Source organism: Lissotriton vulgaris, chromosome 7 (genome assembly GCF_964263255.1).
Source record: "Lissotriton vulgaris chromosome 7, aLisVul1.2, whole genome shotgun sequence".
In the NCBI taxonomy this organism is placed as follows: Eukaryota; Metazoa; Chordata; class Amphibia; order Caudata; family Salamandridae; genus Lissotriton; species Lissotriton vulgaris.
In genome coordinates this window covers 1,721,872,961-1,721,898,290 of record NC_141695.1, presented here as the reverse complement: position 1 = coordinate 1,721,898,290, position 25,330 = coordinate 1,721,872,961, and the positions used below count along the sequence as shown (strand labels likewise).

Genomic DNA, 25,330 nt, shown 5'->3' with positions numbered 1-25,330 from the left:
AACTAAAACTGATGTCTTCATTTGGAGCCGCCACTCTTTTTTGCCCTTGGTAGCTGCCCTGGCCTGTACCAAGACATATTTGTCACTTAGGTCTCTGCATGAATTTTGATTCGGTCGGGTGTGAAGCTGCAAACAGCTGCAACATGATGTATGGCATCACAACCAGTGCAAGATGAGCAAGGCGGAGGGGGTCTCTAAAAGAGGTATGCCCAAAGTAGCGTACCTGGAAATCCTTTCCTAGACGTGTGGCCTGAACAGTTAAGGATGTCGCTTAAAACATGCAAACTAAAATCCTGTGCTTCACACAGCCTGTCATCTGGTCTTTAACTGGGTGCTTCTCTGTTGAGTTTGTTGCTCTCGTCGAGACATATAACACAATGGACATACGCCTAAAACATGCCAGACTGCTTGGCTTTGCCAGTGCTTCTTAGCAGTATCAAATAAATGAGTAACAACCATGTTGTTGTTGTGGATCATTCAAATTGAATATATTTGAAAATATGACCCTGTGAATGAAACATTACTAAGGTCAGTGGAAGGGGCAGTGGACTTCAGAGTGTGTCAATCATTTCCAGTCTCTCACTCCTAGTCACTTACGCCCATTTCTCGTCCATCTGCGTACTTCACAAGTTGTCTATTTATTTCCTCCTAAGCCCCATTCTTTTTTTAACTCTTTCGGCACATACTCTGGTTATTCTCCTCAACTTCACCACCCCCTCAACACACACACAACCCACACACTCACCTGTAAGCACTGCATTTTCTTTTCTTTTTGAGCTGTTAATATTTGGACAGCGGTTTACGCCCTTCACACCCTTCCACATAGAAACACTATTAGACTTGGGACATATCTGACTGTCGCCTTACCGAGCCTGTTGCTGATCTTTGTGGGCGCTGCCTGTCCTGTGTAGCGGCTGTGTCTTCCCTAGTGGGACGATGTCCCAGGGTCAGTCGCCAACCGACTCCTGAGTTTCACGTCTTCACCTTGGGAGTGGACTCCAACTCCCAGGGTGCAACTCTTTGAACACAGCTGCCGCGAGTGAGGGGTAGGCTTGGTCATCGCGCACAAAGAGCTGCCTCTCCCGCCGCGGCGTGGGAGCCTTACCAAGCCTGTTGCTGATCTTGGTGGGTGCTGCCTGTCCTGTGTAACGGCTGTGTTTTCCCTGGTGGGACGAGGTCCCAGGGTCAATCGTCCTTCCGCCTCCTGAGTTTCATGTCTTCACCTTGGAAGCGGACTCCAACTCCCAGGGTGCAACTCTTTGAACACAGCTGCTGCGAGTGAGGGGGAGGCGAGGTCATCGTGCTTAAAGCGCTGCCTCTCCCCCCAGCATGGGACGTGTGCGGGACGTAGCCCGGATGAAGCCCGGACCAAGGGCGGGCCCGTCTGTGCACGTCAAGGGCCTTAAGAGGCTGGGCAGGTCCACCCCACTGACACTTCTTAACCTGCATACTCAACTGGTGAGACTTTGACGTGCCCCATTTATTTTAAGCATATTAATTTCTTGACCGGGACTTAAAACTAGCTAGCCACAGCGGATTTATATCTATACATTTGTGTATAATTGGGGTACTATATTGTGACAAAAAGAAAGTCACTCACAGGGAAGAGGGTGGTGGGTGCCCTGGATGCTTTTTTGTCCCGGGCAGAGTCAGCGCTAATGCACAAAATAGCGCTAACAGAACTAAGGTTGTCTATTGAACCTATGGTAGCAGGATTACATCCTCCTTTGTATGTTCTGGAAATTAATTTACCTGTCGCAAGCTCTCCTACGACATCTCCTATATTTGTACCCCCGTCACCGGTAATCCTTCCACATGATTCCCAGGAAAAAATTAAGGAGGGTACGAGGCCTAAAATCATTACAAGGGCCCAAAAAGATCAAAATACCCAACCATCTCGGACGAAACCTCCTGGGAAGAAAAGAAAGACCATGGTCAACATTAGGCAAAATAAGAATAAACAATCCATCCCTTTGGAACCCGTGATGAATACTGGGCCACAAAAGTTGCTTCCTGAGCTTACACCCCTAGCGGTTACTATCGGCCCCACAGGTTTGTGTACGAGAGAGTTATGGCAAAAGTTGGAGGACAGATTAGCGAATCTGGAAAGTCTTATCAAACTCCCTATAGTAACATCACAAGGACCCATCCAATACGTCCCTAGGGTGCCACCCAGCCTCCTGGATGCCTCTGTGCGTAAAGTTCCACAGACCAGAGCACTAAATCAGACCTCTCCCCCCCCAGGGGCCCCTATTCGTGCCAGCCCGCAATCTAACCTAGATTGTATTGTTTCGGAAGGTGTTTTTCCCCAAACTTTGGCAGGTTACTCGGTCCCTGCTCACTTTAATCGGCAGCAGGGCAAGTCCAACTCTGCCAATCTAACATCTAACTCCAATCAACAGCCGCCACAAAGGTGACTTTGGGGCCGCCGTCTTGCATGGACTCAGGACCCCAGAGGGTAGCGGGGGGGGAGCAATGGGCCCAAATGTACTTCATCTTCCGCCGGAAGCTACACCACTTACAATAGTCTTGGTGAATGTCCCTCCGCTCCCACAAGGGGAGTCCGAACACTGGTCTACCTTACGCAATACATATTTGCACTATCTAAGCGGGAAAACAGGCTTGACAACCGAGCTTTTTTGTGAATACAGAATGACTCGCAGGATCGGGTGGGTGGGATATTCCGACAAGTCCCTTATTGGAGATTGTGTGGTTCTTTCTTTTGCATCCCCTGCACTTGTCCGCACAATTATGAACAGGGTGGGCTTTTGGCCAGTTAGAAGCCAGGGGGTCCGCATTGTCCCGTTGGGCTTCTTTTACCATCCCGGAAGACCTTTCCAATGCCGTACAGAGGGCTTCTGTGGAGGTCCACCACCTCTGTTACCCAATTCACATTAGTAACTTTTACGCACCCCTCTATAATTTGGATGAGGTAGACTGACTGGCTATTCCCATGCAGCTTGCTAAAATAGGAGAGGGGGGCTTGGCAAGCCTGTGGCCTGTCCTGAAGTTCAGTGTCGTAGGACAGCCAGCCCTAGTATTGCCACCCATTCACTTCCCACCATTACAGCGAGTAACCGTACGGAGTCTGCTCACAGTAATCCCCGCGTAGATGTTTTGAGAAATAATGTTAGCCCTTTACGCACCACTGAAGGGTCCTTTCACAGTGTCCCGATACGATCTGGGATTTGTGAATGAACTTGTTCCCACCCCAGTGATTATGTCCCGACCTTTATCTGTAGAGGCCTTGTTTCCACCATCGACTTTATGCTGGTTTCACATACCCTTGCCCCGAGCTTGCTATCCTTTATGATAGGGAGCATTGCACTGAGCGATCACTATCCGCTTTGTCTTAAGTTACATTTATCTGCCCAAAGCTCTGTGGGGAAGAACCAAGCGAACCGGGTGATGGGTACCTTAGAGCTAAAAAAAAAAGGAATGGGTATGCTCTTCGCTGGTCTAAAGTCGACCCTGAGGCACTGACAGAACAGATCATTCTAACCTGCAAAACTGCCTAACATCTGTCTGAATGAGCTTTCCACTGCAGATGACATAGTGCACTCCTTCCTTGAGATGACCAAATAAGTTAGGAACTTACTGTGTGATCATTGCCGTAATGGGCTGAAAACCCCTGGCTGGTTTACTTGTGCTTATTTATTTATTTATTCATTTAAAGGTTTTATATAGCGCTGGCTAGACCCGGAGGTATCAGAGCGCTTTACGTGAGCATCAGATCATAGTTACAGGTTACATTGTTACAAAGGTTACACATTTATTAGAGCATGGCAACATAGTCACTTGTAAGGTCTAGATAAACAATAAGCACAAATACGAAAGAGGAAAAGCAGGCAAGGGGAAAGATTCAGGGGAGGGGGTAGGAGATGGGGAAGTAGACAGGTAATGAAGGCGGGAAAGAGGAGAGGAGGGTGAAGGACATCGCAAGGAAAGAGGAGGGGAAGGGTGACGGGGACACAAACCGGTAGACGAATCAAAGCAAGTCCAAAGTCCAGTAAGCTGTGATCCCAGGGAAAGTGGTGTCACTTCCCTATCTCTGTTGCGAGAGGCTCCCTTTATGCAGTGGACTCTCTCAGAGGGATCTCTGAGACTCCAAGGCCTACATACTGGATCCTTCCCCAAAAAGTCGAGAGGGAGTGCTTTGGCAAGGAGTGCCATACCAGACCTCTGCTGTGGGTGGCTCCCTTGGTGCAGTGGACTCTCTCAGCCGGTACGCTGGGACTCCAGAGTATAAATATTGGATCTTTCCCCAACAAGGGGAGAAGGATTGCTTAGTCAAAAGGGGACAGAGGTAGGCAGAGTAGCAGGCAAGGGGAGAGATTCAGGGGAGAGAGGATAGGAGCTAGGAGCTAGGGAGGTAGATAAAGGGAGAAAGAGTACTAAAGGGGAACACATTTAATTAATGAGTTATTATATAGCGCTGGCTAGACCCGATGGAATCAGAGCGCTTTACATGAGGGACAATAATGTTGCAAATTACATCAGTTAAAAGTTACATAAGTATCAAGAAAAGCATTTAAAGAACATAGGGACTAGGTGAATGAAGCAGGAAGGGTAAGGGGATAGGGTAAAGGGGTAGGAGGAAGTCAGGACTTAGAGACGAGGGGAAAATAGTTACAAAAGATACAAAAAAAACTTTTTAGGAGCATAGAAGAAATGGAAAATGGGATGAGGAATGGAAAGGGGGTGAGGGCAAAAGAGATAGTGTATAGATACAGCGGAGAGACGAAGGGGAAGTTTGACCAAGGTCCGGCTGGGTAGTTGACGGCTGTGGGGGAATCCTCGGCCCATCTCCTCTTCAGCTATCAGGTAGGTCCACCGGGCATCGGTCAAATGGCTGGGTCTCAACAGAAAAACATTAAAGGGGAAGAGGGCGAGAAGAAGGGAGCATAGAGGGGGAAGGGGGTGGGATGAAAGGGTAGGAGGGGGAAGCGACAGAGAGACAAAGGAAAGTCTGCCCAAAATCCGGCTGGGCAGGTGACGGCCGAGGGGGAATCCACAACCCATCTCCTCTTCAGCAAACAGGTAGCTCCACCGGACATTGGACAAATAGCAGGGTCTCTACAATCGAGGGAAGGTTCAGAGTACATGTCCAGGAGGGAGAGCAGGATCAAGGTCAGGTGAGGGATGTGGTTAAGCTCAGGACGCTGACCAGTTCTATTGTCCGGGAGCGTTAGAGCATCGTTGAGAGACCAACTGAGGCTGCCAACTTGAGGTCAGGGAGGGGGGTTGAGACCTTGGTGTTAAGTTCAGTCGGTCCCCAAAATTCACAAAGCATAGGGGGTGTAATCTATGCCGTGAAGCGGCAGGAGGACAGGGCCAGTGTCCGCATGTCCTCAGAGGGGGTGAGTGACAGGTCTGGCGTGGCGTCTCCAGGGTCATTCTGCAATAATCAGGCTTACTCTAATCTAAAGGTAGAGCTTCATAGACAGCCTAGATAGCGTAAGGGTATAAGGAGGGCTAGAGCATTGTATAAGAGGACAATTGATGAAAGAAAGAGGTCACTGAGGGAGGAAGTCTGGGAGTCGCTTCATGCAGCTGCCAAAAAGAAGGACTCTGTGGCCTTTTGGAAGATTTTAAGGGCCCGCCCATGTGCGGGGGTGAAGACCCCTCCATCGAGATTGCAATCCCAGAAAAAAACTGGGTAAGTCATTATTCTGTATTATATATTGGTCCTGCCTCCGATGAGCAGCTACCCCAGGGAGCTAATTCTATACATCATGGCAACCTTCATGTAACGCTGGACGAAATGGTCTTGGCTCTTGCTCGTAGCCAGGGGTGTAACGCTCCTGGCCCCAATGGGGTGCCAGATGACTTATTTAAGTCAAACGTTCTGCTATGGGGCCCACTACTAACTAAGTTGGTTAACGCCAGTGATTGCACTACCTTCCCGAAGACCTGGATGGAGTCTATTATTGTTCCAATATTCAAGAAGGGAAATCGTCAAGATCAATTATAGACCAATTTCCCTTCTTGATTCCATGGTGAAGGTGGCAGATCGAGTTGTCCTGCAGCGATTACAGGACTGGGCAGCAGAAAATCACGTTCTGTCTGACCTTCAGTATGGGTTTCGGGAGGGGCTGGGCACTATAGAACAGTGTTTAAATCTGGCTATTATCGTAAGGAGATATACAAGAGCCAAAAAGGGGAGACTTTACTTAGTCTTCGTTGATTTAACCACAGCGTTTGACTCTGTAATCCATGCCAGGTTATGGGAGATCCTTGCTGACTTAGGGATGGACCCAAATATTATTGTCTTCCTGCAGCGGGTTTTTATGAGGGAGCTTCAGCCAGCGTTAGATATGGGGTGGAGGGTCAGTGCACAGAAGGATTTCCTGTTAGAAGAGGGGTCAGGCAGGGCTGTGTCCTAGCCCCTTTCCTTTTTAATCTATACATTAATAGGCTGACTGAGGCACTCGTAAAGAGTGGACAAGATTTTCCTCAAGCAGGTGGGAGACCTATACCGGCTCTCCTATACACAGATGATGCAATTTTTATGGCGCGCACACCAATGGTTTACAAAGAGTTCTGGACAGCTTTAACACTTTTATGCTTGATTTGGGCTTAAGTATTAATTTTTCCAAGACATTTATAATGAGCTGTGGCACAGGGACTCATAGGGATACGGATAGGGGCATCTGCCTGGATGGTAGGAAGTTAGCATCAACGAGTACTTTCTCGTATCTCAGTGTCCTTTTTACTCAGAATGATACATGGTCCCATTCAATTGAGCTGAAAAAACTGGGCTTTAGTAGATCAACTAGTGTCCTTGCCATCTTTGCAAAGAAACTGGGCAGGAAGCCGCCTGGCGAACTTCTGCAAATATATATGGCTCAGTGTATTTCAGCAGCGTTATACGTGGCAGGGGTGTGGGGCATCGCCAATTCTTTCCCTTTACAAATTGTGGAAAACGCCTTCCCCCAGTACATTCTTTCCGTCCCTCCTGGCACGTCTTCATTTGTGTGTCATGAGGAGTTGGGTCTCCCGTATCTAGCGGACCTCATCAAACTGGGGCCAGTACTCCTTTGGCACAGGATATGGGTTAGTGACCAGACCCATTTAAATAGATATATCCTGCATGATTGTACTAGGTTGGACGGGGCGTTGAAGATTCCCTGTCTCAGATTTGTTTATAGGTTCATGAATGATCTTGGATACCCAGATTTTTATTCAAACCCCAGCTCTATGGCTCGAATCTCTAGAAAAACCCGGAAGATAGAGGGCCTTGAAATGTTGGGTTCTCTGAGAATAGCAGACGAAGCCTTTAGACCCACAGTTATTCACATCAGTTAAGGCTTACTTCTCTGGGTATGGAACCTTATTTATATTTTGTCCCAAGTGGCTATGACCGAATGCTCTTGATAAGATTTAGACGGGGCACGGTACATAGATTAGTGACCACTCCTAAAATGAATGACTGGTCAAGATTGTTACCCCTGTGGCTGTGTGATTCCCACTAAGAGCAGTCCACTATCCACCTAGTTTTCTTTTGCAAGTTGTCCTCAGAACTAAGGAAAATTTTGCTTCTGCCTCTTTTAAGACAGCAGGGCCTTAGGCAATGCTGTCCAGCGCTTGTTCGTTTACGACTTTTAGAGAAGGAGCACGTGGCCTGGAGGGTATCCAAATTCTTGAAAATGGTCTTGTGGCAGAGGAAAAGCATGTCATTCGAGCCTTTGGAGGCTTCTTCCTAGGTGGTGCAGTGGGATTTGAAATGTTCTTGGATTTTAAATTATCTAAATTTTTAATGTTATGTGTGTTTGGTATTTTACCTTTTTTCTTAACTTGTCCATTTTCACTATTAACTTTTTGTTCTAATATTCATTCAATGTGATATGTGTTTTTATGACTGTAATAATCATGAACGAATAAAGCTAAATATTGATTGATTGTCGCTCTGTGCACTCTGCAGAGAGGCTAAGGATTGAATGTGCATGTAGTGCATGTAGTCTGAACACCTTTATGGCCCACTGACAGCCACTGTGAGAAACTGACTGCCTTCAGTCTCAGCACCCGAGCTCTCAATCGCACCCAGTCATAAACACACACCCATAGTCTGGCCTCTAATCACCCAGACGGCACAAGATGCATCAGTTCAGGGTGCACTATTTGAGAGTCATGTATTGCATGAAAAAATAATGAACCCCACAATCTGGAAAAAGCTAATCTTAGGCATGCCAGTTGAAGTTAAAGGTGAAATTTAAGCAGGGCCGGCATTGATTACGCCGCACGCCGACTCCTGCAGTCATTCTCTATTGGTGGCACCATAATTGACAGCTGAACCTGTAAACCAAGGGTTAAATGTGTGTTATAACACACCACCTGAACGTGTGGAGATGTAAAAACTCAATACACAACCGTGCTAAAATAAATGCTGTTCTGAACTACAAGGCAAGCAGAATACGCGAGCACCCTTCCTGGATTAATGATGTGACACCGATGCTCACCACACGGTGGCGCACGTCGCACCTCACTATCGGCCACATGCATCATCCCGGGAGTTTGCAAATTCTAAAATGCGAAAAATAGCGATTCGCAATTTAGAATTCGCAAAACGGGATGCATGATTATTTGCGGTAAATTTATGCGATTCGGTAAAAATCGCAATTTTTACCGAATCACATAAATTACCGAAATACAATTTGCGAAATCGCTATTCCCATTGGTTCCTATGGGCCAAAAGGCCCATAGGAAGCAATGGGAAGGCATTAGCAAATTGTGATTTTCACTTTGAAAATCGCAATATGTTAATGCATTTCATGGGTGCAGGGGGGGTCCAAAGGACCCCCCCATGCACCCCTGAAATGTATTTTTCGCATCATGTTGCACACACACATGTCCTAAGGACATGTGTGTCCGTAACATGAATGTTTTAAAAATGCATTTTCTGCGTTTTTTACACTTTTTGCAAATTTACCGAGTGGTTCAACCACTCGGTAAATTTATCCCTCTAATTGCGAATTCGCAATTTAAAAAGTAATCATGCATTGCTTTTAAGAAATCCCAAATTTGCGATTTCTTAAAAGCAATCGCAATTTTAGAAATCGCAAAAATGTTGCGATTTCTAAAATTGCTTGATGCATCCAAAAAAGCATTTTTGGAATCGCAAACGGCCGATTTTAAGGAATCGCACCGTTTGCGACTTCAAAAATGCTTGATGCATGTGGGGGAATATGTATACCTGGACAGTCCCAGGGACAACTGAACTTAGTTCATTTTCTGTAATGGTAAAACATATACCCATACCATTGAGCATTTAATCTAACTCACATCACAAACTGTGTTTTTTGGGTAGCCAGGTCAGTAACAGTCCTGTTATCTTCCTCAGAAGAGTTAAAGGCTGGATTAATTTTGCAGGAACTGAACTAAAAGATGCAGGTACGTTAACTCAATGTACCATTTTCACAGCGTTTGTGTGGCAAAAGAGAGTGATATGAGTGAAACTCCAGTGAGTTGAAATGTGTTGAGTACACTGTATGGAACGCGGAGTAATACAGGTGTATGTGTCACTCTCTATCAGGGCCGCTGTAATTGTGCAGCAGGAGAGGATCAAATTATGTGGCAGAGTTGAATAAATTATGCGGCAAGACAAGCCACATTATGTGACGTAACAGTATTATTTCATTATTTTGCCATGGTTACCCAAATTACAGCATTATTCTTAACTTGTGATCAGTTTAAACCAGAAACACACTTTTTTGTTTCAATCTGCAAATTATGCTGCAGATGTTGGATTATGTGGTAGGTGCTGCAAATCCATAATTATGAGAAAAAATGCTGCCGATACACACTTGCATAATTCTAGCGACCCTGCTCTCTATGTACGAATCTAACTCATGGACCACAATAACTTTGTTTTTTTTAGTAGAAATTAGGGCATAAAGTGAAAAATAATTACTACTATTATTTGGAGGAAAAGATGTGGTAGTAGGAAGGGGGTGCAAAAAGAGAGCAGAAGGGCGGGGATTGAGGAAAGGAAAGTCTGGTATCTAATATATGAGTGTGTAAAAAAAAAATATATATATATATATATTCCTGCTTATGAAAATCCAGACCCCAGACTCCTAGATGAATGGCTAGCTCACACAACGGAATCATCTGTAGGAATGCTGACATTATTAATCAAATTCGCCTGGAGTGATAGAGCTACTTGCCTGAAAGAAATTGAAGAATTGGAAAAAATAATTGCCACTGATAAAGATGTGAAGACAAGAGAAGAACTCAGTGAAAACATGAAAACACGCTTATTAGCCTATGAAGAAAAAATTAAACAAAGGAAGCATAACAAATTTAATTGTGATGCTCAAGACTATGAGCAAGGGAGAGTGCTTACATTTGCACGCAGATATGATGCGCCAAGGAAAGCGGTGAGACTAAACAGAGCAACAAAAGTTGTTGAACATAAAGAAACATCACAATCTGGCATCACCACAGATGCAGAACAATCAGGAGAGGAAGGTGCAGAACAAGCACCAAGTCATTCCCCTTTTCACGAGGAGTTCCAAGTAATGTGCCAAACGTGGCAGAGAGGAGGTCGTGGCAAGCCTCGAGAGTGGAGAAACCAACAAAGAAAAGACAAACAAGACGAGGAGGCTTCAACAAGTGGAAATATAGCTTTCCAAACAAGGAGCAAAAAAGTCTTCAGGAAGTAATTAATGATTCAAATGATGACTTGACGATAGTGAACCTAACATCAAGGAAACTATCTAAACATGAAGAAGAGGTACTAAAGAAAGGACTCACGTTGTGCCCTACACACAAATTTGAGTACACACAGTCACAAATTGACCTTTTTAAATTTACAAGGAAATAAAAATTATATAAATTCTTTAAGGTGCGAGGAGAAAGCAATCGTATTCAAGAGTTGTATCAAAGTGGGGAATCAACAATTCCGAGAGAAGGATTGACTGGAGAAGAATTGAACCTCTTACGTACAATAGCAGAAGAAGACATCGTCCCAGATTCGCAAGAGATAACCAATATAGAAAGCTATGGGTTCCACCAAAAGAGAGCAAAATCAGGATTGAAAACATTCACCCCCAATACACCATTTGATCAGATTGATGCTTTCGAAGAAGCAGTCAAATTAGAACTACAGCAATTGAGTGTGAAAAAGTAAAAATGAACGTAAGATAATCAATTGAAACCAAATGTGAGGATTCATCAAAGAAATGTCATTGATAGTTTACAAAAGGACACCTCTATAATTTGTAAAGCATCGGACAAAGGGGGAAATATAGTCCTACTAACCAGAGACTATTATGTGATGGAAGCCCTCCGACAACTTTCTGATCCTACCAGTTACCTCAAGTTCACAAGAGAGATATACAATGCAAGTATTATGGAACATAAAGAACTTATCAATCGGTGGTCAAGCAAAGGAATGCTGGATCAAGACGAAATAAAGTTTCTCAATTGCTCAGTTCCAACAATACCAATATTCTACCAATTACCGAAAATCCATAAACATACAAGTAGGCCACCAGGCCGTCCAATCATTTCCTCAATTGGCAGTTTGACAGAACATATGTCACAATTCATTGATATTTTCCTGGCACCCTTTGTAAAGACTTTGTCATCTTATATTCGTGACACAACAGATTTTGTACAAACAATATTACATATCAATTGGGAAGATGACATGCTCATGATAGTAATGGACATTACTAGTTTATATACTAGCATTGATCATGAACAAGGACTGAAAGTGGCTGAGCATTTTTTGAAGGGCAGATTATTAGAACTGGTAGAACATAACCTAATGCTCCTTGAATTTTTGAGATTTTGTCTCTGCAACAACATTTTTCTCTTTCATCAGCAGGTGTATTTACAACTTAAATGGACGGCGATGGGAACCTGCTTCGCCCCCAGCTACGCACATTTATTTGTGGGCTGGTGTGAGAAGCTGGTGGCCTGGGAAGACAATAACCAAGAATGGGTCTCCAGTATAGTAGGGTGGCACCGCTATATAGACGACCTTTTCATTCTATGGAAAGGTCCAAGAACAGAGGCAGAAAAATACAATGAAATCCTAAATGATAATGAGGTTAACTTACATTTTAGTGTAGAAATTAGTTCTAAAGAAGTTAACTTTCTGGACTTAATAGTCTTTGTCATTGACAATAAAATTTGTACTTTCCTGTTCCGAAAGCCAACGGCTGGGAATTCGATCTTAGAAACCACTAGTAGCCACCCAGTTCCCCTAAAAAGAAGTATACCCTATGGAGAACTTCTAAGGCTGAAAAGAAATTGTACAAGAGAAACAGATTCTAATGAAGCTGTTATAGAGGCCATTAAAAGGTTTGAAAGAAGAGGCTATTCAAGAAACTTATTAGACTCAACACTTACACGTGTTGGGAAAATCCCAAGAACCAGCCTCCTAATAGAAAAAGAAAAAATACCCACAGATTCTGGCATAACCGATACAAGATTAATCATGACCTATACCAGTGAGGTACATAGCATTACAAAAATAGTAAGACACAACTGGCACATTCTGCAAACTGACCCAGTGATAGGTCAAGATTTGTCTAACTATCCTAAAATAACTTATAGGAGGTGTAGATCACTAAAAGACAATCTGACCCATAGTCACTTGGAGCAAGTGAAAAAGAACCCACGGATCAGGGATGCAATAGGATTTTTTCCTTGTACCAAATGTAAGGCGTGTAAACACAGCAGCAAGAGACTAACATATCCGCTGCCAGGTTCAAAATTAGACAGGAAAATCGCAAAATTCCTTACCTGTAATACACCATTTTGTGTTTACGTGCTGATATACCCATGTAACTTATGGTACATAGGCAGTACGATTTATCCCACCAAAAAGAGAATTCTCGAACATGCCAGAGCGATCGAAAAGGAGGATCCAACATATCCTATTGCTAGACATTTTGCTGAACATCATTCTAGCAATAGGAATCTGTTAAAAGTCTTTTGCATTGACCATATGGGAAACAACCTTTACAACGCAACTTTTACAACTCACTACCATTACAACTAAACTTTTACAACGCACCATTCATTAAAATGCATGCATTTACAACGCAACCATTACAACGCATGACACTACAACGCACACCACTACAACGCATGCCATTACAACGCAGTCATTACAATGCATACCATTACAACGCATAGCATTACAACACATAGTACCCTTACACTATCCAACACTTACCCTACTGTTGCACCCCTTGGAGTTAGAATAGTAATTTTTACTCCTACACTATCCAACACTATCTTCAGAAACCACACCCACTTAGGGTGTAACCGGTTCAAATAAAATGCATTTGAATCACCAAAGGTGAATAAGGTGTGTGCTGGTGCTCTGTCCATGAGGAGGTGGCGTTTCCAGCCCCGAAACGCGTCGGACTTTTTGAATTGTTTGGAGGGAGGAGATGAAGCTGCTGGGTGCTAACTTTCAAGCCGGATGGTTGAATGCCGTGGTGAAGCTCTCCTACAAGCGCTGGGGCGCTTTTCTATTCCAATTATCTTCGCGGTCGGCTCCTGCCGTGAGGAGAGGCTCCACTTCATTAGGTGTTCAGGAATGCTGCGCCAATGAAGACTGAGGTGAGGTGACTACATCTCCAGTGCCAGCGCGACATTCTGTTTAAAATTGCAACCTCGGAACCTACCCCCCACCACCACCTACTTAAGGAATGAACAAAAAGACTTAATGTTATGCACCAGATCACGCCGCCTACTTAAGGAAATATTTCATTCACCTTTAAAGAACTACAGTAACCAGCCTGCCTGGGGACTTGATCTTCAGAAACCACACCCACTTAGGGTGTAACCGGTTCAAATAAAATGCATTTGAATCACCAAAGGTGAATAAGGTGTGTGCTGGTGCTCTGTCCATGAGGAGGTGGCGTTTCCAGCCCCGAAACGCGTCGGACTTTTTGAATTGTTTGGAGGGAGGAGATGAAGCTGCTGGGTGCTAACTTTCAAGCCGGATGGTTGAATGCCGTGGTGAAGCTCTCCTACAAGCGCTGGGGCGCTTTGCTATTCCATATATATATATATATCATCACACAAAGTTCAATAAGAATGATGGCACTCCACTCGGGGAAGTTTTAAGGATTTTATTTCATCAACTGTGATCGCCTACGCGTTTCGAACTTAGCGTTCTTGATCACGGCAAGTTTTCAGACAGTGAGTCCCTTTTCCATTTCACATTAAATACACATGTGACACGCACTGCATTATGGAGTTTGTAGTCAAATTCATGTCATTTAACTAACATACATTCTGAATCTAAAGGATACACTTTATTTTAGTGTGTCGTTTTGCGCTGTGTTTGGTGTAACGCGCTTTGTAATCGCATCTCTGTGTCAATGATATTGAAATAGCGATTATGATGTATTTGTTCGCATTGTCGGGCTAAGTGCCCCTTTAATGCCTAGCAGGCTGTGTCTTAGATGTTAGTATGTGTGTTGGTGAGCTATGTGTACAACTTCCAGGTTCTATGTGGTAATGCGGTGGTGAGCGCTTCCTGTGCGGCTGTAGGGTTAACAGTTTCTATCAATGTGAACTGGTGTTCAATGTTAGATCGCGTGTATTGCGCTGTTGCACTATTGGAGGCGCTAATGGTTCCTGGGCTGAGTCTTAAGACAAACATAAGACAGACTTAAGACAGACTTAAGACAAAATCCTGACTTAAGTCTGTCTTTAGTCTGTCTTAAGTTTGTCTTAAGACAAATTTAAGACAAAATCCTAAGTTCTGTGAATACCAAAAGTAGTAAGTTTACGATTTGGTCTTAAGTTACTTCTGTGAATCGGGCCCTGTAACTTTACTTTAACCTTTGTTTTTTTCAACACATCTATAAGCTTTGTTTTTTTAAACAGATCCTTATATCACACCTAACTATAATGTTACTTTAACCTTTGTTTTTTTCATAGAATTTCTAGATTTTTTTGTTTACATAAATTAGTAATTACCATATGGAAATTCAACCCCGAGCTGCGCACGGCCAGGCCCTGTTGCCAACACCCACCATGCGGCTGAACAGACCCCCAGGGTCACTCATTAAAACTAAGGGGGGGGGGCAATTTTGGTCTTCAGGACCTCATCCCTAGGGGTTCTGCGCTACTTTGAAGGGGGCACACAGACCCTCCTCCCTAGGTCGATTTCGGCCCAGGTGACCCAATCTCCTAGGCCCTGGCAGCTTTTGAAAGGGGGAGGGGCCATGAGACCCCGCCCTCCCCGGAAAACTGGGGCCGGGAGCCCATCCCACAATCCCCAGCACTATATTTAATGGGGAGGGGGACACACAGCCTCCCTTCCTGGGCTGATTTTGGCCCCGGCACTATATTTAAGGGAGAGTGGACATGCAGCCTCCCACCGGGCCGTTCCCGGGACCCTAAGTCCTGGGACCCAGCAGAATAGTAAACGGGTTGGGGAGTACGCAGCCCCCTACCCTGGCCAATTTCGGTATCCTGGCTACATTTTAAATGGGGAGGGAGGCACAAGGCCCCCCTACCCAGGCCGATGTTGGCCCCAGGAATAAAATAGAAGAAAAGCAACCCGTCTCCCGTTTCGTTGTCATTACAGCTCTTCAGAAAGTTTTAGCTTGGCTTTGTCAAGACAGAAGTGAGAACATATAAGTCAAAACAATATCCTTTCGGGCTTAGAGTGCGGCATAAATTATGAAAAGAAGGACGTCGAGAACTCTGGGTAGTTCCAAAGTTTAGGTGCAGAGCAACTCCCATATAGAGCATGCTACAACACCAGCGACACTGTAATTGTGCTCGCCTCAAATGTCTGTTTTTCTAACAAAGTTTTTTAGGATAGGATTAGCAAAGTGCCATCCATATACCGCCTGCCAGTATGGGTGTTATGTGACTCCTACACCTTGTAATCCTCATTGTCCTGATTGAGCTTTTCTGTACATTGATTTACACCCCGGTATGAACGATTCTCTCTGTATAATGGATGAGGTGAAGTAAGGAAATTAAATTTAAGAAATACATGCTATTCGAATCATTATTAGTGTAATTACTCATACAGATACATCGGACATTGTCACTGTGCACACATAGCTCTTATTATCATGGGCTGAACAAAGTCGAAAACCTGCCTCAAAATCATAGTTTCTCTGAAGTGCTTGTGAAGCTCCATTACACCAGCATCTTGGTGTTAGGCCCAGCCAGGATGAAACCCCACAAAGTGAGGGCTGATGGCAATTAAGTGAGGCCTTTGTGTTAATCCCAGCAGGGAGTAGAAAAATAAAAAATTCATCTCACCGCCCTGAAGATTGCTGCTCAGTAGTATCCGCACGTATCCGCACATAGCGGGCGGATACTACAGATAGTGTCCTGGGGTCAGTAAATTGCACATGGACAAATTCAGCATATTTCATTGGGGCCACCTGGTCCCAAATCTGGTTCAATAATAGTCGACCGGCTCCATCTGAATCCCTGCACTAGTCAAAATATATTCCTATATTTGATTATATACCCTAGAAAGCTTTTTCCTCTCCAAATAGAGATGTTGTCTCGTGGCTGAGGGCTGAGTGCCTTAAGCTTTACAGTAAGTTGACTAATTTTTGGCATTCACAAACTACGTGCTGAGTTTTGCGACTCTACACTCCCTATACTTATGTGTGTGGAGCTCCCACCACTGGAGACTCCGCAGGCGGGGTGGAGAACTCTGCAAAATGAAGTGTTGGGAGTGAGGAGTCGTAATACGCTGCACATACTTTGTGAATTGTATTTTTAGTACATCTTGTAGTATTACGAAACAAAGTGCAGTTTGAGAATTGAGCCCTAAGTTTGTAGCTGTAGGACTTTTCAGTCTTATCTCCCAGCTTTCTCAATTATCCAAATTGTGTCACTTTATAAAAAACTTGTTATTACCTCATGCATCAATATAGTCTGTTGCCAATATTGTGAGGTAACCAATAGTATTAAGTAAAAAGCGCAGGAACGCGACAACGTGTTGAATGAAGAGTACTTGGGCACTGCTTCTAATGATAGCTCCCCATCATAGTAAATCAGCGGCAAGTAACCAAGAGAGCAGAGAGAACAAACATTTCGTAACTGGAAAGACCAACCATTAGCGCAACCCATTAAGAACTTAAGAAGCGTGCGTCTGTTTTTGTTTTTTTTTCAATAAAAAAAGAAACCTTACCAGTAACACATTTTCCCCTCTGTGCTTAGCACTCATGAAAGCCGATAAGCTGATTATTCTGAGCCAGAAGTCAAAACCGTGCTGCTGAAACAGCTCACAGTCCCTAGCAGGGCTGGCCGGGGACAGACCCCTTGCTAATGCGGCGTCAGACGTAAACTGGCGAAATATTGTTACTTTTAGTGTGTTGTACCCTGAACACCAAATGGCTGTCTAGTGTGCTGACCCAAACTCGACTGTCATTGGCAACAAAACTCATGGCGGAAGCGGATTGGCTGATCCATTGCCCTATCATTGCTTCCTGGGGGCTGAACAAAAAGGTGAATGACACCGGAACAAAGCAATGGCTGAAGGAAGATGGCCTAAAGCCCCTCTAAATGTATCTACTGTAAATGTATTATTGTTTTAAGTATTATTTTCAACACAAGTGCTGACAGACTGCTAAAGCTGTCAGGCCAGACCTAAAAAGCAATATTTGTCTAGTTGTCTTGAAAAAGATGATAACCCATACGCGCCTCTAATTGGGGCACGCCTTTCCTCAAAAGTGCGAATTTATGTTCCTAGAGTTTGCATTTTTTTCTCGAAGCAGGCACTAGTTTGGAGGGCTCCGTGAGAACCTCTCTCCTGTCCCACACCCTAACAAGTACAGTCAAATTTAGAAGAAGCACCACCGTTGCCGGGCGCGTATCTTGGTCAGTACGATTGGGGGGCGGTGAGCTTCATATTTTTCTACAATCACGCTGGCTTATCATGTTAACATACATTATACGAGAAGCCGGGCATGAGTGGGGCACAGTATGTTGTAAAATAACCAACATTTTTAAGGCCTTCAAAAAAAGAGACAAGAGTGTGTGTGTGTGTCTTTTATGTAAAATTCTCAGGTGAAATCCAACAGACACCTCACCATACCCAAGTAAAAGTGCCTGTACACAACTATTAACTAGACAATACATTTATTAGTTAGGTGTAACACCCTAAACACTCCCCTTCAAGCTGCGCCCTGACCATTACCTGCGTTAACCCTTGTGTGACCACGCACCCTTGTCGTTGCCAGCAGCGTAAGAGACTGGAGGCCAATCAAGGCACAGATATGAACACCATGAGTCTTCACACATGCATTCTACCAGGCCCTGCCCAGACACACCTCGGTAGCTTTGTATTGTGGACTTTACCCCAGAACCAGGGTAAACATGGAAAGATGCCCCCTGGCAGCAGGTGGAAGGGCGGAGGGTCACCTGTAAGGACAGAAAGGTGATAGGACAACTCACTCTGGCAGAAGCTTTTACTGCTTCCTGTCCAGGATTCTATGGAGGTAACCAAGGGGGGTGGGGATAGGCAGCTGGTTTGCATGCAAATTCGTAGCAGGTCATGCAAATGCCTTAGAATCACAGCGCCCTGCTATGCAGCGTGACACCCTTTCAATGCCAGGGGAGTATGAGGTAGTCATTTCTAGGGTTTCCTCGTTCTCCCTCGCTTTTCCTTCTCCGCCCCCTTCGCGTGCTCGCCCGCTTTCTCTCTATTTGCCTCTCACGTGTGCCTGTAACTTTACGCCCTTCTTTCTCTTTCAAAACCCTTCATTCTACATCTCCATCTTCCCCTCACTCCCCTCTAATTTCACTCCTACCCTGCCCTCCACTCGTGTCCTCTTTTTCAATCTCTTTATGTTTTTTCTCTAAAAATGTCGTTTGTCCCCCCTCTCCTATTTTCTTTTTTTCCTACTATTCTGTCTCAACACTTTCCATCATTATTTGCCCTTTCCATCTCTCTCACTCTCATAATTCACTGCCAACGTTTCCTTTATTTTGTCCCTTTTCTACACTCTTTCTCTTGTCTCTCACCCACCATATACCCCCTCTCACTCTTAACATTGTAATTCTTTCCCGCACACATATATTTAATACTTTCAATTGCTGTATCTTTTTTTTTATTCGCCTCGCCCTTCTTTTTCTCCCTTCTATCATAATGTTCTTTGCCCCTCCAGTTTTAGTGTATTCCCTTTTTTGACCGTTGCTTCTTTCACCTGACTCACTCGCTCTTCACCTCCGCTCCACCATTTATATATCTCCTATAAGCATTGTGGTAAAAAGCTCTGACTTGTAAGATTCATCAAACATGCAGCACTAAAAACTCTGTCTGACTTTCTTTCTCCTGGCAGGCGCAGGTCCGTCCACAGTGTGGCAGACTGGTGGCCTTCAACTCGGGTGGAGAAAACCCTCATGGCGTGCGGGCTGTGACGCGCGGCCAGAGATGCGCCATCGCCCTTTGGTTCACGCTTTCTCCGGAATATTCCGAACAGGTAATAGGAGCTGAAACAAAGGCAAGAAAACTATGGGTAACCACCATGGTAGTGATGTCTCATAGTGTTCCTTTACCGAGAAGTGTCGCTGAAGGAGGAGGTGGGTACAACCAGGCTTGTGTACCGAAGGGTCACCAAGATTGGGCAGTAGTGCTTACTGAAAATATTCTAATACCAAACATCCCTTGTTAGTTAACGGTGCTCCAAAAACGTCTTGGTTGTATCGTCCGCCCACGGCCATAGATGGAGGTTCTACTAGCATTCCCCGGTGTTTGTCAAGGATGGCGTTGGTCCAACGGGGCCATTCTACCAGAGGATTATTTATCCCTAGACAATGGAGAAAGAGCTTCAAAGGATTTTTACTTCCAGGGCTGCTACCCATGTAAGTCATAGATAGGTTCACTTGGACTTTTTAGAACCAGTCACCCATGCCAGGCCTCTCAAAATGTTAATATACCAAAGCGCTGCCAAGGTATTCTGGTTAACAAGATTCTATTTTTAATGTAGGGATGATACTTCTGACCAATGATGGACGACATGCCTTTGATTTGGTCGACAACAATGGTATCCAGCACTGGTCGAATGTCATGGCTGTGCCTTTAAACCAAGGTGCATCAAGATCAGTCATTCCTTCGTCAGAAAAAGGCGACTCTGTCAAAATCAGATGCATCAGTTACTGGCCAGTGACAGAACAGTTTTTGCCAATTTCAGTCAATCTATCAATCAGTAGATTTGTAGAGCACTTCTGGTCACCCATGAGGGTTTCCAGGCTCTGGCAGGGTCCAGTTGATTAGCCAAATAATCAGATCTTCAGGGACTTTCGGATCACCGGAAGAAATAAAGAGGTCCAGAGATGAAAGAGTAGCTCGTTTTCATGTCTTCGCTGCTAGGTAGGAGAAGAAGCGACCTCCGCATCTCCTCCATCGGATGTGGAGGGAGAGGGCTAGAGAAAGACAGTGGTCTTTGATAATCAACAAAGGAGTTTCCTGTGAATTTTTCTACATGCTTGCCATTGAACCCTGATCAATGGTGGACTGGGTATCTTAAACCTCTCAATGCTTGGAACTGCCATCCCTCGTCATTTGTTAAAGCTCTGGTTCCAAATCTGGCAGGAATATTGGCATGCACAGTAAGGATATCCAGTAGAAAAGACTCAAATCCTTTCTATAATAGGGACAGCCCTTCATGTCGAATTGTGGAACACTATCCGGTATTGGCACAATTTCAATGTGTATAAATCAAGGGGTGGAGGTAGAGGAGACATGACAAAAGGACTCATCCTCCTATTGAACTTAACCATAAACAAAGAGAACCCACCTGTCAGTCTTGTACTTGACTTGGACAGTGTTTTCTTTGGATAGCCCTCACCCACAAGCGTTTCCCCTTGTTTGCATGCTTCATCATGGAGTCCTTCCCGTTCCACTGCGGAACGGGCGTGCAGTGACCTATGAGTTAAACTTGAGAAGTTATGATGTTGTTTCTAATAGATGAAGAGAATGTAAAGAAAATAGGAGTGGAGGGTTGCAGAAGATTAAAAATGCCTGTCTAGTAGGAAAAAAAATGGTATTCATACCCCTAGCCGGTATGGTTAAAAAATGGGGGTTAAATGAAACTCAATGGAATTATGTTCCTGTGTTTCAGAGGTCTAGAAGTTTCAAGCCCCACCTCAAGGCTTTTCATCCGGACCAAAGAGTACCACTCCCTGATTCCACTCCTGTCAACAATCTAGTTGTGAAGCAGCTGCATGCTGAAAAAGGTAAAATATACATACAGCTGTTCTATCCGGAGCTATGGACCGACTATCCCTATGCGTTTCTGCAAGGGAGTAGCATTGGAATAACCGTGACTACAGGCGTCTCTTCTACCGCAGGAAACTGCCGCTAAAGCGGCGATAATGGGCTTAATACTATGCCCTTGTGAATTCCCATAGATGCCCATGTTAACACCAGAACCTGGGCTGCTATGGGAATTCACAAGAGCATATTATCAAGCCCATTATCGCCGCTTTAGCGTCAATTTCCTACCGCTAAAGCGGAGATAATTTTATCAACGTTCTTGATAATATGCCCCCAGATTTTAGAAAAGCAGCGAAGTACTACTTATAGCAAATTAAAACAATAAGCAAAAGTTATCAATGCTACGATTATTGGCAGGAAGCGATGTACAAGGGAGACTAACAACTCGTTCCACAAGAAAGAAAGGGAATTAAATAGCTTTCTAAGGGAATGTAGGCCTGGAAGACATTTGTAGAGCAGCCACTTGGACTTTAGTAGATAAATTTGCAAAATACTGTTGTGTAGATTACAATAAAGAAGCGAGGCTCCGGTGGGACAAAATCTAAAACTGTTATTTGGATCTACCCAAACTTCACATTCCTGCTCCACTATAGGATAATACCACTTTAAATTCAGTGCACACTATGTGAATCTAGAGGAGATTCACACTGCAAAATAAATTGGTTACTTACCTGTAACAATAGTTTTACATCATGAAACTCTTCGAGATTCATTTGACTCTCCCAAGGAGTGAAGTTGATGCCTAAAGTGGGGGAAGAAAAGAGAAAAAGAATCCGATGATGACATCTACATATTTATTTATTTATTTATTGGGCTTATTGAGCGCGACAGCTACCCAAGAAGGGTTTCCCGGCGCAAGAAAGATACTGAACCAAGAGGGTAAAAAGAAAGACTCAGGAAGTAGACATGAGCAAATTATTGGTTGAAAAGCCAGGTTTTGATGGCTTTGCAGAACGGAGTATATCGAGTTTCCAGACAAAGAGGTTGGGGCCTAGAAGGGAGAAGGATCTCCCTCCCATCCTCACTCGGCTTCTTTTGGGTACGCAGAAAAGGCCTTGAGTGGAGGATCTCAGGCATCTAGCCGGCGTGTAGGTTTTTACGAGGGTTTGGAGGTATCTGGGAGCATTGCCCCATTTTATTCTATGCATGAGGCTAAGAGTTTTAAATTTCACCCTATTTTGATTCTCAACCAGTGGAGCGCCTTTAGGTGACTGGACGTACGTTCCCTCCTATGGCATTTGCATAACATTCTGGCTGCAGCATTTTGCACCAGTTGGAGACGACGCATGACTGCTTGTGGTGTCCCTAGATAGAGAACATTACCATAGTCTAACCGGGAGGTGATTAGTGCGTTGACTACAGTCTTTTGTGTGTCGTCCGGGAGCATCCAAATGATTTTTCTGAGCCATCTCAAAATTGTAAAGCAGGTGGGAGTGAGGTTGTTGACTTGGGGCTCCATAGTTAGGCCATTGTCAATGGCAATGCCAAGATTTTAGACTTGTTGCGACGGGATAGGTAGGGGGTCCATTTTGGATGGCCAGTGTCTAGGATTCCAGAGATTTTGATCTGGACCCACTATTAAGACCTCTGTCTTGCTGCCGTTTTTAGCATATTAGTGCTCATCCAGGTGGCGATGTTCCTGAGGCCCGTCTGCAGTAGGGAGGGGGAGTCATGGTCACTGTTTGAGAGGGAGAATACAATTTGTGAGTCGTCGGCGTATGTAAACATATTAAGGCCAGCAGCTTCAGCGATCTTGGCGAGCGGGGTTACATAGAGGTTAAAGAGCAGGGGGCTTAGCACCGATCCTTGTGGCACTCCGTAAGGGGAGAGATGGATATTTGATGCCGTGGTGCTAGAGGAGATTTGAAATGTCCTCAATGATAGGAAAGATGCAATCCAATCCAGTGCATTTCCTTTGAAGAGTCATTATGGCTTTATGCTGGACATCATAGAAAGTTCCTTTTAACTACGTCTATGGTCGACACCTACATTGAAAACCGCTTACTTTTACACAGTGTTTCATCGCCTGCACGCTAAAGGATGGAATAGTTCACAGCATGTGAACCTAGATCAGTTCAAAGCTGCAAAACTATTGTTAGAGGTAAGTAACCTGTTTCTTTGTGTGGTAGAGCACTGAAAACACAACAATGCAAAGCATAAAAGGAAAGACTAGCAGGAACGGGAAACATCCATTACAATGCACTCATTACAAGGATCTACCTTTACAACGCAACGGTTACAACGCAACTGCCATTACATCGCATTCCATTACATCGCATGCCATTACAACGCATGCCATTACAACACATGCCATTACAATGCATGCCATTATAACGCATTATAAGGTAAGTAATAGTGATTTTTTTAGTATTAGGGTGGGTATGGGTTTTGGGGTATATGGGAATATTAATTTTTACCCCTACACTATCCAACACTTACCCTACTGTTGCACTCACTGGAGTGGGAATAGTAATTTGTACCCCTACACTATCCAACACTTAGTAATTTATACACCTACACTTTCCAACACTTCCCCTACTGTTGCACTCACTGAAGTGGGAATAGTAATTTTTACCCCTACACTATCCAACACTTACCCTACTGTTGCTCTAAAAGTACTATGCGTTGTAATGGTATGCGTTGTAATGGTATGCATTGTAATGGTAGTTTTTTAAAATGCGTTGTAATGGCATGCGTTGTAAAATCGTGCAATGTAATGGCAGTTGCGATGTAAAGACTGTTGTAAAAGTATGTGTTGTAATTGCACGCGTTGTAACGTCATATATTCGCAGGTACAACTAAAAGGTGACTCCTGTATTACTGAAAGCAATAAATGTGGCCTATGGCTGGTTGTAAAACAAAGAAATGTGAACAACACAAAGTGGCATGAATGAACTATACAATGGATATTGTAGCAGGGAAAGATGCATGTCCCACGATGCTGTCACCTACCAATATCCCTGGTCAGGACACAATTTTGAGTTTATATTGCGATCATAGCACAATTCGCACTGCCCAGCCTTCCTCGGCTAGCCACTTTTGTGCCTATCTGGCCTCACCTTCACTTTTCTCCATTTCAGGAGAGAACAGAAGCTGAAGAATATCTGAAACAGATGGAGCAATCAGCCGCCAAGACATCTCAGGTGGAAGAGAACAGCAGGAGAGAGCGCGGCCACTCCCCAGAGCCTCCAGGTGCCGGGGAGCGAGGGGACCACCAAGCACGGAAACACAAGAAGAAGGCGTCAACAAACAGAAGAGATGAACTCTAAGGGCAGCCCTACAAGGGTGGGAAAGACTTCTTTGTGTTTCAAAGATATGTGTCCTGGCAGTGGCTACCAGAAGTATCCCTTGGACATTCTTTCATGTTCTGCAGCCCCATCTCTACAACTGCAGCAGGGGATTCTGAAGGCACTGTAGGCATCGAAGAGGCTTACTGCTCTTCAGCTGGACCTCCAGATGCACTGCCTACACCTGAGCGGGGCCTTCCTTTTGGCCCACTTTTTATTGAGAGGACATAAAGCTGACGCTCTTATTTAAGTTCATCCTCTAATTGATGTGCATTGGCCCTTGAAGCTTCAGCACTGCAGACGGTGTGCAGGATGCCCCAGATAAGACAGATGAGAAGATGGTGTGAACATTGGACAGCAATAATAAAAAAAGTACAATGAATGTCTCCCAACAGTTTTATTGGGCTCAAAGAGCAATGCCTCACTGCAGTTAAATAGTCAGATTTGGCCAAAAAGCCAAATACAGAAATACAATCCCCAGTACATTGAGTACCAAAAAAGACAAAATTAGCTTTTTGTCTATCAAGCCCTTCCCATCCAGTAGTACAACACACAAAAGACTATGCACTTGGTCAGTCCCCACTACACAGTACTGCATAAAACAGAAGCAAAAAAATGACTGTTGTGATTGTCACCACCCTGTGACACAACATAGAACAGAAGCGGTGTGCCCTCTGAACTTCGAAACCACAATATCAATGGGACACGATATTGAGGACAGAATATCAAACTAAAACATCAACAAGTACGTCTAGATTTTCTAAACCTAACTATGGGCCCGATTCACAGAGCTAACTTAAGACAAAAT

The 25,330-nt window shown here is 44.3% G+C and overlaps 1 protein-coding gene across 1 annotated transcript in view; it reads left to right on the top strand.

The window, feature by feature from the left end:
* Nucleotides 1–24,900, top strand: part of P3H3 (prolyl 3-hydroxylase 3) — an 81,064-nt gene extending 56,164 nt beyond the window's left edge. The window contains exons 14-15 of the mRNA XM_086932928.1: nt 19,299–19,439; nt 24,316–24,900. Of these exons, the coding sequence (XP_086789054.1) occupies nt 19,299–19,439; nt 24,316–24,504 (330 nt within the window). The 3' untranslated portion in view covers nt 24,505–24,900. The remainder of the gene's footprint in view (nt 1–19,298; nt 19,440–24,315) is intronic.
* The last annotated feature ends 430 nt before the right edge of the window (nt 24,901–25,330 follow it).